General features: G+C 49.8%; 1 protein-coding gene and 1 pseudogene across 1 annotated transcript in view; one reads left to right on the top strand and one right to left on the bottom strand.

The window, feature by feature from the left end:
* Positions 1-1136: 1136 nt before the first annotated feature.
* On the top strand, positions 1137-2875 carry LOC110140047 (katanin p60 ATPase-containing subunit A1 pseudogene; annotated as a pseudogene).
* A 6954-nt stretch (positions 2876-9829) lies between these two features.
* The window catches only part of HTRA1 (HtrA serine peptidase 1), a 57730-nt gene continuing 49289 nt past the window's right edge, over positions 9830-18270 (bottom strand). Inside the window, exons 4-9 of the mRNA XM_070470342.1 lie at positions 17779-17973; positions 16747-16779; positions 15070-15184; positions 14391-14448; positions 11996-12091; positions 9830-10544 (exon numbers count right to left, since the gene is read on the bottom strand). Of these exons, the coding sequence (XP_070326443.1) occupies positions 10376-10544; positions 11996-12091; positions 14391-14448; positions 15070-15184; positions 16747-16779; positions 17779-17973 (666 nt within the window). The 3' untranslated portion in view covers positions 9830-10375. The remainder of the gene's footprint in view (positions 10545-11995; positions 12092-14390; positions 14449-15069; positions 15185-16746; positions 16780-17778; positions 17974-18270) is intronic.

Genomic DNA, 18270 nt, shown 5'->3' with positions numbered 1-18270 from the left:
CCCCGTGAGAGAAGCAACCAGGAGGTCCCAGACCTAGTAGCCTCGCACCCCTAAGTGGGCTCGGCGGGGACTTCATGGAGGGAAGAGGGCACGTTGTTAGCTAGACAGGGGCCTCTGGGGCGGGCAGGCAACACCAGAGGCCAAAAGGCACCGACTGAGTGTCCAGGAGGGAGGAGACGGTGGCTTCACGGAACAGAGGCAACTCTGGTCCTCAGAAGCTACCTCCATCCTGCTTGGGCTCTGAGGGATCTCGTCACAAGGACAGGTGACTGTCGCAGGAGAGGGGTGTGCTCCCAGGGCATAGAAACACACACAGATGTGGAGCATCTCACAGCGCCCGCCCCGCTCTGCCCAGCCCAAGGCATAGCGCTCCACACCACCCCCAGCCCCACCTCATAGTCAAGAACAGATTTTCCTCCATCAGAATGTGTGCTTCTGTCCCAGACAAAGGAAGCATTGGGAAGCAAGTGGCAGAGTAGGTTGCAAGGAACATGGCTTGAAGCTACATGTGGGCCACGTGGGGGCCAGCAACCACACTCCCAGAAGGTGGGATAGGGGCTTTCATTTTATTTCAGGATGAACCCTGCAGGTTTGAGCCTGCTGGAGCATCTCCTCCTCGGGAGGGTCTAAAGACAGCCGCCTCTCACCTTCGCCCGGAACACCTGTCTTGAACCTGCGGTCTGAGCCAAAGGAAGCAGAAAGGGGCGATGCTGGAGGCCAGTGTGGGTGAGCGGAACCCAAGGTCATTTTCTGGGTCAGACAGGTGCTTCCTTTGGCTCGAGGGCTTAATTGTGAGTTCATGTTGTTCAGGTGTTTGTTTTTAAACTTTAATTAATGGGCTGTTTTTGAAGGCAGTTTTAGGTTCACAGCAAAACTGAGCAGAAAGTAGTTCAGAATAGTTTCATTGCCCGAAAACTCCTCTGTGCTTCACCCATTCATCTCTCTCCCTTTTAACTCCTGGCAGCCCCTGACTTTTTTTTTTTTTTTTTTTTTACTGTCTCCAAGGTTTTGCCCTTCCCAAAATGCCATATGGTTGTAATCATACAGTAGGTAGCCTTTACAAATTGGCTTCTTTCATTTAGTAACAAGCATTTAAAGTTCTCCGTATCGGCTCCCGGGGCGTCGCCCCGTGTGCGCTGGAGTCACCGAGGCCACCCTTGGCACCGGAAGTGACCCTGGCGGGTCTGCCTTCAAATTGTGGGCTACTTGAAACAGCATCTGGGGCTCGTGACGGTTGGACCAGGCAGTGCTGGGTCCGTGAGCACAGAGCAGGGTGGTTGGGGCAGGACAGGACAGGGCCCTCCTTCCTCGCTGTCCGGAGCCCCGCTCGGCCCTCCCCCTCCGCCCGGTAGTGGGCGGTTTCCCGAGAGCCCCTGCGCCACAGCTTGTAGTTGAGCATGAGTCTTCTTATGATTAGTGAGAATGTGAAGTTGGCCCGTGAATATGCATTGCTGGGAAATTACGACTCTGCAATGGTCTATTATCAGGGAGTTCTTGACCAAATGAACAAGTATCTGTACTCAGTCAAAGATACATACCTCCAGCAGAAGTGGCAACAGGTTTGGCAGGAAATAAACGTGGAAGCAAAACACGTTAAGGATATCATGAAAACACTAGAGAGCTTTAAACTAGACAGCACTCCATTAAAAGCTGCACAACACGAGCTTCCAGCATCTGAGGGAGAAGTCTGGTCCTTGCCCGTACCTGCCGAACGAAGACCATCACCAGGACCTAGAAAACGCCAGTCTTCTCAGTACAGCGACCCTAAACCACAGGGTAACCGTCCAAATACAGCTGTCAGAGTTCACCGTCCATCCACACACAGTCTTCACAATGACAGAGGGAAAGCTGTTCGTAGTCGGGAAAAGAAAGAACAGAATAAAGGAAGAGAGGAAAAGAACAAATCACCTGCTGCAGCTGCAGAACCAGAGGCAAATAAATTTGATAGTACCAGGTATGATAAGGACCTAGTAGAAGCTTTGGAAAGGGATATAATTTCTCAGAATCCCAATGTTCGATGGGATGATATTGCTGATTTAGTAGAAGCTAAAAAGTTGCCTAAGGAAGCTGTGGTGTTACCAGTGTGGATGCCAGAATTCTTTAAAGGCATTAGGAGACCATGGAAAGGAGTGTTAATGGTGGGCCCACCTGGCACAGGAAAGACCTTCCAAATACAGAGGAGAGTCTGAGAAGCTTGTTCGTCTTCTGTTTGAAATGGCTCGATTTTACTCTCCAGCTACTATATTTATTGATGAGATAGACTCCATCTGCAGCCGCAGAGGGACTTCTGAAGAGCACGAGGCAAGCAGAAGGGTGAAGGCCGAGCTGCTGGTTCAGATGGACGGTGTTGGAGGTGCTTCTGAAAATGATGACCCTTCCAAAATGGTTATGGTTCTGGCAGCTACTAATTTTCCCTGGGATATTGATGAGGCTTTAAGACGACGTCTTGAGAAAAGAATCTATATTCCATTACCATCAGCAAAAGGCAGGGAGGAGCTATTACAAATAAGTCTCCGTGAGCTGGAATTGGCTGACGATGTTGACCTTGCAAGTATAGCAGAAAACATGGAGGGTTATTCAGGTGCGGACATTACCAACGTGTGCAGGGATGCATCCTTGATGGCAATGAGAAGGCGTATTGAAGGTTTGACCCCGGAAGAAATCAGAAATCTTTCAAGAGAAGAAATGCACATGCCTACAACTATGGAAGATTTTGAAATGGCTTTAAAAAAGGTTTCAAAGTCAGTGTCTGCTGCAGACATTGAAAGATATGAGAAATGGATATTGGAGTTTGGATCATGCTAAATTCTCACATGTAAACTGTGAGCAACCTTGCATTAAGTGTTTGAATAATTAAATGTAGTATTTCATTGCACCAAGCGCTATATTTTTTAAAACTTTCGTTATGGTAAGAGTGAAAAAAAGTATGATTCTGAATAAAGGCAATTTTTTTCAAGTTACAAAGAAAAAAAAAGTTCTCCGTATCTTTTCATGGTTTGACAGCTCATTTTTTTAGCATCAGGTCATATTCCACTGTCTGGATGTATCTCCACAGTTTGTTTAACCATTCAACTACCGAAGAATACATCGGTTGCTTCTAAGTCTTGGTGATTATGAAGCTGTTAAAACCCCCATGTGCATGCTTTTGTGTAGACAGGATTTTTCTTTCTAGATGCTTCTGTTTTCACTCTTTGTGGATTTTCAGCATAAAGTAATATTTACTGATGAGAAAACTGTGTGACAGACATCAATCCCTTGTTCCACCCGAATCCACGAAAGGGACTGGGCTTGGGATTCCAGACCAACTAAGCCACCAAGACAGAAAGAAGCGCTGGGCCACTGTGGTGGGAGCCCGCGCCCAGGTTCAAGAGGCAAAAAGCCTGATTTTGACTCTGCCCTGGCTTTAGTGTGTCGTTGAATGAGGATGGCTGTCCCTCTGTGCTTCAATTTCCTCCCCTAAAAAGAGGGGCTGCAAAGTTGACAAAGGTGCACCATCAGAATTCCCTGGGATGGTGGCTGTTAAGCCTTTCAGCACAGCGCAGGGCCCAGAAAACAGTGCTGGACAAAAGGTCACAGGAACAGGTGTACAACCAAGGTGAAAGGAAAAACTGGGGTTTCCCGGTCGTAGAGTGGTCGGGACTTGCTCCCCCAGTGCAGGGGTGCAGATCTGATTCCTGGTCAGGAGCTAAGATCCCATGGCTCATGGCCACACATCAACACATTAAAAAAAACCACACACACAGAAGCAATATTGTAACAAATCAATAAAGACTTTAAAAATGGTCCACATTAAAAAGATTTTTTTTTTAAAGAAGAAACTGATTTGGCAAGCTCCTCATTCACTGCCCTGTCTTGAGAGATTCTTTTGAAACTCCTGCTCACATTGATCTCCTTTCATTAATACAGGAGAGCAGCTTGGACTCTTTCCTACCCACTCCCCCTTTCTCAATTTCAGTCATTAAATGTCGGTGCAGTTAATTTACAAGGGGAAATACAAGGATGATAAACCAGGTAACAGCTAAAAACACTGAGGATTCTAATGAAAACCATCATGTAAAGTAATTAGCCTCCAATTAATTAATTAATTAAAAAACAAAGAATGTATATATATATGTGTGTGTGTGTAACTGAATCACTTTGTACAGCTGAAATTAACATATAATTGTAAATCAACTATACTTCGATAAAATATTTTAAGCAATGTTGAAGATTCTTGACTGTCAGGATTTTGAAGCAGTTTGAAGTCAGTGCCAAGTGTTTTACTGATCTTCTCTCCTGGGGATTTTAGGCTGTGTTCTTTAAGCTCAGCATCAGGACGAGGCCTTCAACGATGGAGCACACTGCTTACCCCGGGTGTCGTTGCAGAGCTGATGACTCTTCAGAAGAGAGCACAACAGAAAAGGCCCAGACATCTGGGAGTTGATGCCTGTACTATCTGTAAACAAGTGCTAGGCAGGCATGCCCCAGGCTCTTTCTTACTGCCCACAGAGTTTATGACCTTCCTGGCCAGGGGTGGGGTGGGGAAGACGGCCATGAACCCTTGAGAGCTTTCCTGTTTTGCAAAGTCATTCTCACCAAACAGTCACTCAGGTATCACTGCTTCAGAGATGGGTCTAATGAAAATTATACCACACTGGAAACGTGGCTCTTCAGCTTCAAATGTCACAGGACAGCATCAGCCAATGAAGACAAGGGCCTAGTGCTTAAGAGACGGCTTGACCCAGATACTTGGGTTCCAACGCAGCAACTTTACCTTCCTTCTTGCTGGGTGACATTAGGCTGGTTACTTAACTGCTCTGAGCCTCACTATCCTCATCAGAAAAGTGGGGATCCTATGGTGGTGGAGGAAGAGGAAGAGGAGATGGGGTGAAAGAGGATCAGGCACTTCACCTACGAAAGCTCACCTGGCCCAGTGAGACACACGTAACAGAGAAATGTTTCCATAGAGCCTTCTGAGCCACTTAATTTTTCTTTAACTAATAACGCATTTGTTAACGTTGTTTCATTTGATGTTTGCTGATCCTTGGCGGGCACCACACGGAGGCAGTCACCTTCTAAAGGTCTAAATAAAACAGCCACCGTGTGGCAGGAAGGCCTCTGCTCTCCATGAGCGCCACCCTCATTCTGATGGAAGCACAGAGGCCCGCGGCCTCCAGGCAGCAGCTGGCACGGGAGGCAGCCCAGCCCAGCTGGGCCCCAGAAACAGGACCCAGATGGGATCAGCAGCCCAGGAAACCTAGCGTCCTGCAGACTGTGACTCTCCCGATGGGTGCTTCCAACACTCCAGCCTTATTCCACTCTATTAATGGCCTTGAATTTGGCAGTTTCCTTCTTATGAGCTGTGGCTCAGTGCATCCTGAGGGGGCCGGGGGTGTTGGGAGGACAGGGACATGTGCTCAGAAGTGTAACCAACAATGCTTGGTTCGAAACAGAGATGGGGGCTTCCTTGGTGGTCCAGGGGCTAAGACTCCACACTCCCAATGCAGGGGACCCAGGTTTGATCCCTGGTTAGAGAACTAGATCCCGCAAGCCACAACTAAAGGTTCACACACCTCAATTAAAGGAGTCTCTACACTGCAACGAAGATCAAAGGTCCCTTGTGCCACAACTAAGACTTGCCACAGTCAAATAAATAAATATTACCAAAAAAAGAAAAAAAAGAGGGATGACTCTGCAAGCCAGCATCCTGATGACCCTCTCAGATCCAGCTGGTAAATGGTCACATCCCATGGGCCGGATCTCAAGACAGCTCCTCAGAACTACATGGGCTCCCAGCAGGAGAGCTGGGCAGTGGCCTGTGGCGATGGCCCTGGGGAGCTGCAGGAAGCCCTGTGGAGCAGGTGAGTCGCAGCTGCCAAGCGGGCAGGCACGGGGCAGGAGGAGCTGACCCGGGAGGGCAGGGCCGCGCGGCCGAGAGGACAGCGCTGAGAGCCGACCACCCGCCACAGCCCGGCTATCGGTGGCGTCATCAGAGTGGCTGCAAGTGGGGCCCAGACAGCAGGTCCTCTTCATTTTTTAAAAAATATTTATGGATTTATTTATGTCTGGCCGTGCTGGGTCTTTGCTGCTGCCCTCGGGCTTTTTCCCTAGTTACAGCGAGGTGCGGCTGCTCTCTAGTCACACGCACAGGCTTCTCTTGTTTCAGAGCACGGCAGTCACACGAGCATCAGAAGTTGTGGCGCATGGGCTGAGTTGCCCGGCAGGTGGAATCTTCCCAGACCAGGGATCGAACCCGTGCCCCCTGCGTTGGCAGGCCGATTCTTAACCACTGGATCACCGGGGAAGTCCTGCATTTCTTCTTGAAAATGCCTTTGCCCCAAGTCTTACAACCACTCAGCCTGAAGCTCCAGGCAATCCCACCAACTGATGGGTGCTGGCAGGACACAGTAATAACCTACTTGCGAACCTGGTGCCGTCACATCCCTGACCGCACATATGAAAGTGAAAGTGTTAGATGCTCAGTTGTGTCTGACTCTTTGTGACCCCATGGATAGCCCGCCAGGCTCCTCTGTCCACAGGATTTCCCCGGCAAGAGAACTGGAGTGGGTAGCCATTTCCTTTTCTAGGAGATCTTCCCGACCAAGGAATCGAACCTAGGTGTCCTGCATTGCAGGTAGATTCCTTACAGTCTGAGCCACCAGGGGGCCCCAACCTCGCTTATAACCACCTTCAAAGGGGAAGGCAGCTTTTACCATCATCTGGAACCTGCCCTGTCCACCTGCCCAGACACCGGCCCCCTTCTGCACAACCTCAGCAAACCTGGCCCTGTCTTCAGTGGCACTTACCTAAAATGGGCCCAGTGCCCTTGCCTGCCAATCAAAGCACTATCTCCGAGGCTCGGGCCTGTCTGAAGTGTAGACTGGGTGGAGACGAGCAGCACGCAAGTTCTCGTAAAAACATTCTGCCTTTCACCACACCCACCAGACATGGGGCACTCTTCCAATTTTCAGATGGAGACATAAAGCCAGAAAATAGCAGGTTCCTGTCCAGAGCTGCTGGCACGACCGCCACTCAGCTGGGCCTAGAAGGTGCAGCAAAGAGAGTTCTGCATTCAGGGCCTCTCTCTCGAAGCTTCCCGCAGGGCCCGGTGGGGATTGGCCAGCGATGCAAATGTGCCTTGTGATTGGTGGCTTAAGTTTTGCAAAAGCTGGAAGCGGAGGGCTGGAGCCTGGAGGGCTGAGATTGGGAGGTGGTGGATGGGCAAAGGGAGCTTTGCAGGAGACAGAGAAGTGGTTGGTGAAGGGCCCAAAAGGGCGAGGAGGAGACATAAACCCAGCAGAGGGGCTGAGCCCGCAGGGCCCCATGACCACCTTCTAGAATGGAGATGGATTTAAGCTAGACAGAGATGGAGGGAGCAGGGGGCTTGGTCCGAAGAAGACAAACATGGGCCGGGAGGCACCGTACAGAAGCCATGAGCTCAGACCTCCTGGGCTTATACCAGAGCCCCCACTTGCGAGCTTGGTGTCTTAAGCAAAAGGCCTAACTTCTGAACAGCCATTTCTTCATTGTCAGAGGGGATAAATGCAGTGTCCGCCTAGGGGCTGGACCGAGGACTCAACAACTAGCTAATAAATGTATGATGCTCAGCATGGCGTCTGTCGCACAGCAAGCACCCAACAGATGTCAGCTGCTGTGAGTGTCATTAAACCCCAGAACAATGGCAGGCTTGTTGATATTGTTCAGTGCCTCAGTCGTGTCTGACTCCTGCGACCCCATGGACTGCAGCACGCCAGGCTTCCCTGTCTTTCACTATCTTCCAGAGTTTGCTCAAACTCATGTTCACTGAGTCGGTGATGCCATCCAGCCATCTCATCCTCTGTCACTCTCTTTTGCTCTTACCCTCATTCTCTCCCAGCATCAGGCTGGCAGGCTAATAAAACAATAGCGGCTGTACTGACCTAGTGGCATGTGCTATCATGGTTAACCCTCACAACTCCAGTGCAAGAGGGACATTGTTATTGCTCCCCATTTTACAGAGGGGGAAACTGAGGCTCAAAGACAGTTCACGTATATGTTGCTAGCATTTACTGAGTGATTACCTTGTGCTGTGTATTAGTTCATTTAATCCCCACAACAGCCATGAGAAGTCGGTACTATTACTATTCCCATCTGGGAAACAGGCACAGAGAGGTTAAGTAACTATTCAGAAATCACACAGTCAGTAAGATCTAGACAGTAGAGTAAACCCAAGTCCATCTAACTTCAAAAACCATGCTCTTTCAACTCAGCTCTGCCTCCCAGGTTTCAAGGCTAATTCATGTTGCAAAGGCCTCCATCACAGCCCAAAGCAAGAGGAATAAACATCTATTCTAAGGAATCCTGTGAAATCTAAAAGGATGAGTATGGGGTGCAAGGATAAGCAGCCCCCAGAGGATAGAGGGTCCCAGAGGCCAGTGGAGCCTTGTAACCAAACACAGCATGTGCCTGCAGCATCCCAAGCTGTCCTTTCTGCAGCCTTGTAGGTTGCCACATAGGCAGACAAAATTCAGACCCCACCCAGAGCCCCGTGGACCTTTGGGAGATGCTGCTGAGTGTTTATGGAGGATCCAGGCCCGCCGGCGGCCAGGCCAGTTCCTTCCAGAGGAACCATCTGTGATCTCCTGAGTGGATGACAAGCCAAAGACAGATGAGCTGTGGCTGGGCCGCCTTTGACCACATGCCACCCACATGCCACCCCACACATCCTCCCCAACTGGGGCAGCCCCTCAGCCCTGGGGACCACCAGAGGAGCAGACCCACAGGCAGAACATCGGAGTCTGAGCCCCTGGAGCTGAAGGCCATTCTCTGAGTCACCACCTTTAATGAGAAGGGAGGGAACGCAAAACCCAGGACAGGAGGGAGAGCATTTGCTGGCTCCTTCCTGACTCTACGAGGTCATCTAAGCAGGGAGCAGAGGGATGTTCCGTGTCCCACAGAACACCAGCAGCCCAGCTGCCAAGCATCCGTACTGATGAGGGCTTAGTTCTGCTGCGCCTCCACTTCACTTGGGCCTTTGACCTGCCATAGCCTCTCCAGTTACAAATGGATCGTCGAGGTCTAGTGATCAAGGGAGGATTAAAGCTCTCAATCTACGGCACTGAACCTCCATCCTGACCAAGTACCGGTTCCTGACTGCTGATCCTTAGAAAGCCTTCATCCTCTGCTCCGGTTGTAAACAGTCTCCTCTGTGATGTGCGCAGGCACTCTGGTCTGTGCAAACTCCCAAGCTCTAGTTTTCCTGGGTCCAGCTTCCCAAACTCCTGGAGATAAAGGGGCCCACAGCTGCCTGAGGCTGTGTCTGTTCTAGGACATGTCAGGGGAGCCCTGCTCCAAACCCCCCAAGATTTAAGGTTCTATTTCAGAGCCCATGACAGCTGGAATCAGCTTCAGCCTGTGCTTTCTAAAGACTCAGGACTGCTCTCAGATCGCATCCTGGTCTCCTGAACCATCTCCCTTTCAGAAAGAGACCTGATCTCTCAACGGAAGCTCTGGGGTTCTGCTCTGTACTCACCCCTCAACCTCGGCCCTGTGCCTCACCTGGCACAGGGCAGAGGCCCAGGGACTTTTTGCTGACTGATTGCGTGATATGTGGGGTTGACAGCCTCTTTTTAGTTTGAAAAGCCCCAGATGCAAGGGCAACTGACTTCAAGCCTCCTCAGGAACCCGGGGTGACCAGGCCCAGTGTTCGCAGCGCTTGTGAACCCCCAGGATGACTCTGAAATAACTGGTGAGACCTCAAGCTCAACCCTCACAGACAACATGGTTTAAAGAGCAGGCTGTTGACATGATAATCGATTCAAAGAGACTGTAACCAGCTATGCCTGAGAAAGAAGGACGCCAGGATGCAAAGTATGAACAAGTATTTTAATAACTCAAACTCCAAGTCACTGTGCTCCCAGTTCTGAAGAGATTCCTAAAAGAGGCAACTGTGGCCATTCCGGAAGCCAGCGCTCACCCTTCCGTTGTCTCAGCATCTCCCTCCTCTGGGTGCTGACTCGGAAGAAAGCATAAACACGCCTGGTACCATCCTGGCTCCCATGGGACCTTCCTCTTATCTATGCGTTACAGCAACAGCTTTAGCTGGACTAAGATGGTGACTCGGTTAAAGGAGAAGACAAATGCTGACTGTCCGAGCAGGGACGGTCCAAGCTGGCAAGAAAAAGCACACTGCGTACATAGGATACAGAAGGGAGAGCTTCTGCCTGCGGGTCTACAACGTTTTACATTGGCTTTTGCCTGCAAACTACCAAGAAGGGTTCTGCTGGCCAGTGTTTCTGCGGAACAAGCAACATGGCAGTCAAGTCTTGGGCATCCGGTGCCACCAGCCCCAGAGTCACTGAGCATCGTCCACCGGAGAGTCTCTGAGGGAAACATGGAGTCCAGCTCATGCCTCTGCCTACGGGTCAATTTCTTCGGGAATCACGGTGATCATAATGTCTTCGTTGCCCCGGCGGACAACCATGTTCAGGGTGCTTTCCTTCTTAATGACGTCGCTGACGTCGTTGGCGGAGACCACCGACTGTCCATTGATGCTGATGATGACATCATTTTCCTTGAGCCCCCCCCTGCAACACAAAGGGAAAAGCGATTGCACTGTTTCCATTTCTCCTGGTGTAGCTGCCAGGATAGGGGAGCAACTTTACATCTACAGAGGCACAGTTTAGGACCCAAGAGCCCAGAGCAAAGAGGATGGGATGGTAGCTAACTTATGTGAGAATGGCTTAAACCACCAATGGGTTGCATTAATCGCCTTTTGAGGCTTTTAGGCCACATCAGCGATCATGTACACTGCAGAATGCGTGCTAGCACTTGTATGATCTTATCACAGGCTGACCCCAACAGAAGTGAGGACAGGGCAGCGACCTGGTGGCCAGCTTGCTTGTCATGGGTATTACAACTCTGAGAGCAGTACCTCCAGGTACGGTTCCACTGTGAGGCACCCGCTTTGTTATTGCTGCTGTAACCTTAACTCTTGTGTGTGACAGCATCAAATAAGCTGTTATGCTCCTTAGTGGTCTAGAACAGGGGTCAGCAAAGTTTTTTGGTAAATGGTCAGAGAGGAAATATTTCAGTCTTTGCAGGCCAGGCGGTCCCCATCACAAGAACCCAACTCTGCCACGGGAGTTCAAAAGCCACCACAAACCATGTATAATCTGCTGGGCATGGCCGTGCCCCAGTAAGATTTCATTTACATAACACTGAAGCTTAAATTTCATATGATTTTTAAGTGTCCTAAAATACTGTTCTTAATTAAATTATTTTGACCATTTAAAAATGCAAAATCTTTCTGTAAAGCAATTATCCTTCAATAAAAAATAAATTAATTTAAAAAAAAAAAGGAAAATTGAATCTTAACCCCAAAGCAGGCAGCAGACCAGATCTGGCCCCTGGGAAACAGTCTGCTGGCCACTCCCTGGTCTAGCACATCTCCATGGATATCATGTCCACACAGTCTATGGGGTTGCAAAGAGTCTGACTCAACCAAGCGACTAACACTTTCACAGGTAATAAACCTGATTGCGGATTGAGCAACTTCTTTTCATGTTACTTTGACGTTCCCTGAGCTATTTTTCTAGAGGTGTGGATAAATATGGCCTGACTGGTAACGGGCATAATTAGAGAAGGCCTCAGGAAGAGATGCCTCTAGCCTCAGGAAGAGATGCCTTTAGCCTCAGGAAGAGATGCCTCTAGCAGCCTAGGCCAGGATCACTGCCTGAGGTCTCAGAGACACTGTTCTTCCAACCCTCTTTCCCCAGCCAGGTCTGTCCCAGAGACTCCTTGCAAGTCCGTCTGATTCCCTCCTGAAGAGGACTTCTAGCCAGGAAGCACCCTTCTGCCAACGAGCCCTGAGCTGAGCCAGGTCGGAGGCCCCGACCAGCAGGATGGACACAGATGTTGGACCATTCTGTCAAGGGTCCTCATGGTCACCTGAGGGGAGATGAAAAGGACAGTCCCCTGCCCCCTACCTCCAGGAAACACACGATTATCAGGAAAACGGAGGAGAGTTCTAACTCACGCTTCTGCGGGGGTATCAGGAATTACTTCGATGATATACGCTCCTGAAAGTACATCGGGGAAGTCTCGGTGGCGATCCTTCAACTCTTTGGCTTTGCTGCTTGGGAGAAAGAACACCTGGATTAACCGTTAAGAACAACGGGGCTCCACTTGGCTTCTCCTCCATCCTTGATTCTAATATAAAATTCCAATGTAAAAAAGTCAGTTTTTTTTTTAATATTAAAGTCCCATTTTTATTATTATTTTTAAATGTTTCTTCCTTTATTTATTTGGCTGAGCCAGATCTTCGTTGTGGCATGCAGGATATTTAGCTGCATCATGTGGGATCCAGTTCCCCAACCAGGGATCGAACTTACACTGGGACTGCAGAGTCTTAACCACTGGACCACCAGGGGAGTGCCCCTCCAGGGATTTTGATTCTGCTGCAAATTGCTTACTTCCTAGAGTCAAAGATTTACCGGATGACAGCAAAAGAAATGTTTTAGCATTATCATTTTTATTAATTAATTGAGAGTAGCTAACCACTTAAGAGCCTGGCGTGTTGCGGTTCATGGGGTCACAAAGAGTCAGATACACACAACAACAACCACTTAAGAAGTCAGGACAGTGTAATGGCTGGCCTGCTTTGGAACCCCAGCTCTGCCCCTTCCTGACTGTGTGATCTTGGGCAGTTGCTTAACCTCTCTGCACCTTGCTTTTCTCATCTGTTAAACAGGCACAGTGCCGTGGGGTTGTCGTGAGGACCACATGATCTTATCTCCCGTGTCCGGCATTGAGCAAGCACGTGAAAAATAGTGGGTACGGTCCCTGTGGCTAGTGACCACTGCCATCACCCATTCACCCCAGCTTTGACACATATTAAAAATTGCTCAGTGCTCACCACACACCAACAAGCCTACCCGGTTATCCTGATCCCAGAGAGGAGGAAATTGTGGCACTCAGGGCTCAAGTCATCCCAAGGTCACAAGCCAGGAAATAGTAGAGCTGGGATAGGAACCCAGGAAGTGGGATCCCCAGGCCCACATTCCCTCCCTTCCCTTCCCTACATCCCCCAGGCGTCCATCTCTCAGAGTTCCAAGACAAGGCCTGATGAACATTTCAGTCTTGGCAAGCCAGCTAAGAAAGGCACCACCATTTATCACACATGTCTAAACTAATAGTCGCGTGTTCACAATTAATTAATAGCCAGTTAATTACAGTAATTAAGATATTAGTATTTATATCAACAGGTTCTGCTCTTTGCTGACTTAACTTCCAAGAGTTTCAACCAGGCCCTTAGGTACCAAGACGCCTACAATCACACCAGCTTTTTTCATCAAGGTTCAAACACCAGTATGTCATGCATCTGGCAGCCACATACCGCAACTTTCACCAGCTCGGGGAAAACAAGCCCATCAGTCATGCCGGCCTGCCTGGCATTCCAGGAGCCCCAGCCCACGGGCGGCAGAGCTAAGGAAAGGCTGGGCGCTCTGGGGCGCTGTGGGAGGGGCTTAGGGCACTCCTGGAATGTGGGTTTCAACAGACCAGGTGGGGAGAGGCGTGGAGGTGGGGGGCGGGGGGCGATGACCGACCCCGGGCTCATCAGGCCTGCCTTCAAAGAGAAGTGTGGGCTTTCCCGGTGGCTCAGACAGTAAAGCGTCTGCCTGCAATGCGGGAGACCCGGAGTTCAGTTCACTTTCTTTTCTTTCTTTCAAAGAAAAGCAGAATCTTTCAGAAGGAAGGATCTGCTCAGAACCCCAGAAACAAACATGAAGGATAAAACAGCATGAAAGAAAGTGAAGTCGCTCAGCTGTGTCCAACTCTTTGTGACCCCCATGGACTGTAGCCTACCAGGCTCCTAAGTCCATGGAAATTTTGCAGCCAAGAGTACTGGAGTGGGTTGCCATTTCCTCCTCCAGGGGATCGTCCCAATCCAAGGACGGAACCCAGGTCTCCTGCATTGCAGGCAGACACATTGCAGGCAGTCTGAGCCACCAGTGAAACCCACATGAGGTCCAGGCTAATGACCCCTCCTGTCTTTCCTGATGGTACTTAAACCAGAAATGGAGCTGTCTCGAGGCAGAATGAGGTTTCTCTTTTTGGGGTGCCCTTGAGAGTCCTCTGAAGTTAGTCTGTTTTAAATTTAAGACACAGGGACACCCCTGGTGGTCCAGGGGCTAAGACTCAGAGCTCCCAATGCAGGGGGCCCGGGGTTCGATCCCTGCTCAGGGAACTAGATCCCACACGTGGTAACTAAGAGTTCACGTGTCACAACTAAAAGATCCCACGTGCCACAGCTGAGACCTGGCACAGCCACATAAATTAAATATTTGAATTTTAAACAAACAAATAAATATTTGAACTTAAAGAAATAAGTGAATTTAAGACACAGACAGAACGGACACCCCGTTACCAACCTGGGTGTGAGTGACATCATTCGGATGCCGATATACTTCTTCTTGGTGATGGCTTTGCCTGGTGGGACCATAGAAGGAAGCAGGTGGTCAGCCCAGTTGGCAGCTGTGCCAGGGACACCAGGAGCAGTGGGGTTCCATCCCCCCAGTTTGTCGTGTAAAGTCAGGGCCATACAGGGATGCTCTCAGCTTGTGGTTCAAATCCTGATTGGGACGCTACCTGCCTCCTCTCGCCCCCAACTAGAAGGTAAACAACACATCTGACAGGGACGCTGTTGAGCTTCAAACCCCCAGCCTGATGTTGGGCAGAAGAGTGACTAAACTTTCGTGGACTGAATAAGCTCCTTGAATCTCAGTTTCTCATCAGTAAAATGGGACTAAGTCCCACCTGATCAGGCAAAGGAATTAAATGACATGATGAATAATGCAGTGAAATTATGTACAGAAATCACCCAAGATCATGCCTGGTACATAACAGATTGAACCATACGAAACATGCATGATCATAGGTCAAAAAAAAACCAGTCAAACATGGATGCCCTAATGACATGCACTCCTTTCCCTTCTTGATAGGAAAGTGTGGCTGGCCTTCAGGGGTCATTTTCCATGCCTCCCAGTTTCCGAGGGGTAGCCAAGCCCCAGGCCTGACTCTCTGGTGGGCTGCCGGGGGCGCTTGCTTTACCTTTGGCTTGTCGATCATGGGATTCCGTTAGGAACTTTTTAATCTTATCAGATGGAATTGCAAAGGAGATTCCAGCTGTCACTTTGAGTGTGTTAATTCCAATCACTTCACCATCCTGAAAAGCAGAAGGCAAATAGCTTGCTGAACCCAGGAAGGTTCACCTGAAGACAGCCACCGAGAGAGAGTGGAGAATTTGCATGGAAGGCGTCCAGGAGCGTCTTCAGAGACATGATTGGGGTGGGGGCAGCCAGACGGATGGGGCTTCTGGGTCGCAGAGCGAGAGGTCTGCCTCGTGTGCAGTGTTAAGCTGAGCTGAGCAATGGAAGAACCAGCACCCACGGGACTGAGGACTGAGCGATCAACACAGTGAAAGCGCAGCATCAGAAAGTTTCAAAATGCACAAGTGCTCCTTGGGCGGGAATATGTGTCCAAAAGCCCCAGAGTCCTGCTCTATATAGCACAGGGAACTCTGCTCAGTGTTCTGTGGCGGCTGGGATGGGAGGGGACTTTGGGGGAGAACAGATACGTGCGTCTGTTTGGCTGAGTCCCTCTGCTGTCCACCTGAAACTATCATAGCATTGTTGATCAGCTATACTCCAAGATAAAATAAAAGTTAAAAAAACAAAACAAAAAACCTCAGAGACCTCTAGGTGGCTATCCACACCTTCCTGCTTCTCCCGTTTCCAGGAATCTTAAGATTCCTCAGCTGACATCAGGGAGGAACCATCTAGTGCTCAGGGCGGACAGACTTCATCACCAGCAAAACAAACCCTCATCTCCAGGCAGCCTCGGGGCTCTGGGAGAGGCGGAATCTCACAATCACATCTCATTTCCTCTGCTTGTTGCAAACCAGCTTTAAATCATGGAGGAAGCCAGTGTGTATACTTCCATTCAAGATAAATTCACAGTTTAGTGAACACCACACCATAGGAAACCATCCTGGAATAACAGGCTCGCCTCGTGCCATCCAACCATTATTTTGAACACTGTTCTTAAGGGTTGTCCAACTCGGGCTTAGAGGGGAAAACTGCCAGGAGAGGGTAAGTCACTACTTGCACACTTCCCTTAGCACTGAGAATTCAGACCCCCAACTCCAAGGGACCATCCAGGAGGCACTGCCATCCTGCGCTTTGCTAAACAAGGCAGCTTAGATTTCATCACCTGTAAATGAGGGCTGGGATAGGGGACTCTGAGCTGCATCCTGGCTCTGAGGATCTGATTTTCATGCTTAAATAAAATACAAACTTAGGTGACATCTGTGTGAGTGGGGTAACTCCTCATTTCAAGCCAGGTCTTAAGGGAGGCTCCTGGCCAAGACAAAGCCTGTGGATGAGCCAAGCCAGCTCCTTAGGCAGCTGGGGGGCAGGCCAGAACTGCTGACACTTTCAAAATAAAGACTGGCTCCTTTAACTGCTCCTGGATCAGACCTGAATTCCAATGCCTTTACTTGTAACGTGGAGACACAGGCATGTCCGCTGGCATAGCATTTCCAATCCAAACACCAGCATGCCTTACTCTTTCCAGAAAAGATAAGAAGAGACGTTTGCAAGGTACAGTACGGTCACAGATTTCAATTTGAAAGGATTAGATAATATGCTTTGGCAAGTTCATGTCTGAAAAGAAATCAAAAGGGGGAGAAAGAAAAAGACACGTAGATAGATTTTTTGAAAGCCTTACCAGGTTTACTAATGGACCTCCGGAGTTTCCATACTGAAAATAAGCAAAGATTAAAAGGTTATGAGTTTATATCATTACATGGTCCAATCTACCTCCCTGCCTGGCATGCCCCTGAGTGCAAATTCTTTCCTGAGATTTCTTCCTGTCTACCTAATATTTTGCTGGCAAAACAAAGGATCTTAACAGTTTTCAGAGAGTTTTAAATGTACCATAAATGGGGTATTTATATATTGATTTTTTTTTCTCCAAAGCCCAGAAGCCAACATCAAATTCCCAAAACACCTGACACATTTTCCCTCTCTCGACAATAAGTTGGCTACCCACTTGCTCAATGTGGCAGTCTTTCAAATCTGCGCCATCCCCCTCCACATCTATGTGACCCCTACTTTGCTGCTGGGCCTGAAAATCCACATGGTTTGCTCTATTTCCATTACTTCATGCAGATCACAAGAAGGTTTGGGAATTAAGCCTACTAGAAGCAGCGAGTGCACAAAACACGCTGTGTTTCTTATTTATTAGACAGATGGAGGGGAAAATGCTTTTTGAGAAACGTCAATCCTAAAGGGAAATAGCTGAAGTGGAAAAATGTGACTTAAAATTAAGATTCCACCAATGAGATTGTGTGGGACAATCCCTGACCTCACTGGACATCGAATGGGTTGGCCTGGTGCTCAGACTTTCTGCCCCAGAGACAGCAGAAACACCTCCGGGGGCTGCAGAGCCTGGCGAAGCTGAGCATCCCTCCTTCCACAAGGCTGCACAGGCAGCTCAAGCCAGGGGTGGCCGACCCTGGGGCAGGGCGGCGGGGGCATGGAGAACTCCTCCGGGCTGCAGACTTGGGCGAATCTCAAGTGCCCGTCACAGGAGTCCCTGGAGACTGCCAAAAGGCCGAGGACCAGCCCTTCTGCCTCGTCTGCTTTAGGGTTCAAAAGGACCCCCTTGGAAGCACCAGGAGGATCTTGACTCCACCCCGGTTCCTGAGCCCAGCCCAGCTTCCCAACTGCAGCCCGACCCTGTGGCAGGCGGGCTCACGTTGATGATGGCGTCTGTCTGGATGTAGTCCATGTCGGAGTTCCGGAGCCCCAGTTCCTTGCCACCGCGCTGGGTGGTGCTGACGATCCCAGTGGTGACCGTGTTTTGGAGGGAAAACGGACTCCCGATGGCGACCACGAACTCTCCCGGCCGCAGCTCTGAGGATCGGCCAAGCAGTAGCACGGGCAGCTTCCCCTGGAAACACAAGGTTGGCGTCGCTGCATCGGGTTAAGTGAGCAAAACGGGCAAACGCACGGATGTCACGGAACGCCAGGCACAGGGGCCGCTCGTATTCACCAGGCCTTGCCGGAAACCACGGTCAGGAGTGACCTCCCTTCCCAGCTGAGGACTAACGTCCCTCCCACCCAAGATAATCAGGGCAGGTCAAGTGCACACTGCCGCCGCACGCCAGGAAAGACGTGGGATGGATACTGGAGGCCAGCCAGCTCAGGGTCTCAGCACATCTTCAACCTGTCAGCCAGACTTGCTCCG

The sequence above is a fragment of the Odocoileus virginianus genome, chromosome 7 (genome assembly GCF_023699985.2).
Source record: "Odocoileus virginianus isolate 20LAN1187 ecotype Illinois chromosome 7, Ovbor_1.2, whole genome shotgun sequence".
Taxonomy (NCBI): Eukaryota; Metazoa; Chordata; class Mammalia; order Artiodactyla; family Cervidae; genus Odocoileus; species Odocoileus virginianus.
Note: the sequence above shows the minus strand (reverse complement) of the source record. Positions and strands in the feature narration are given on the sequence as shown.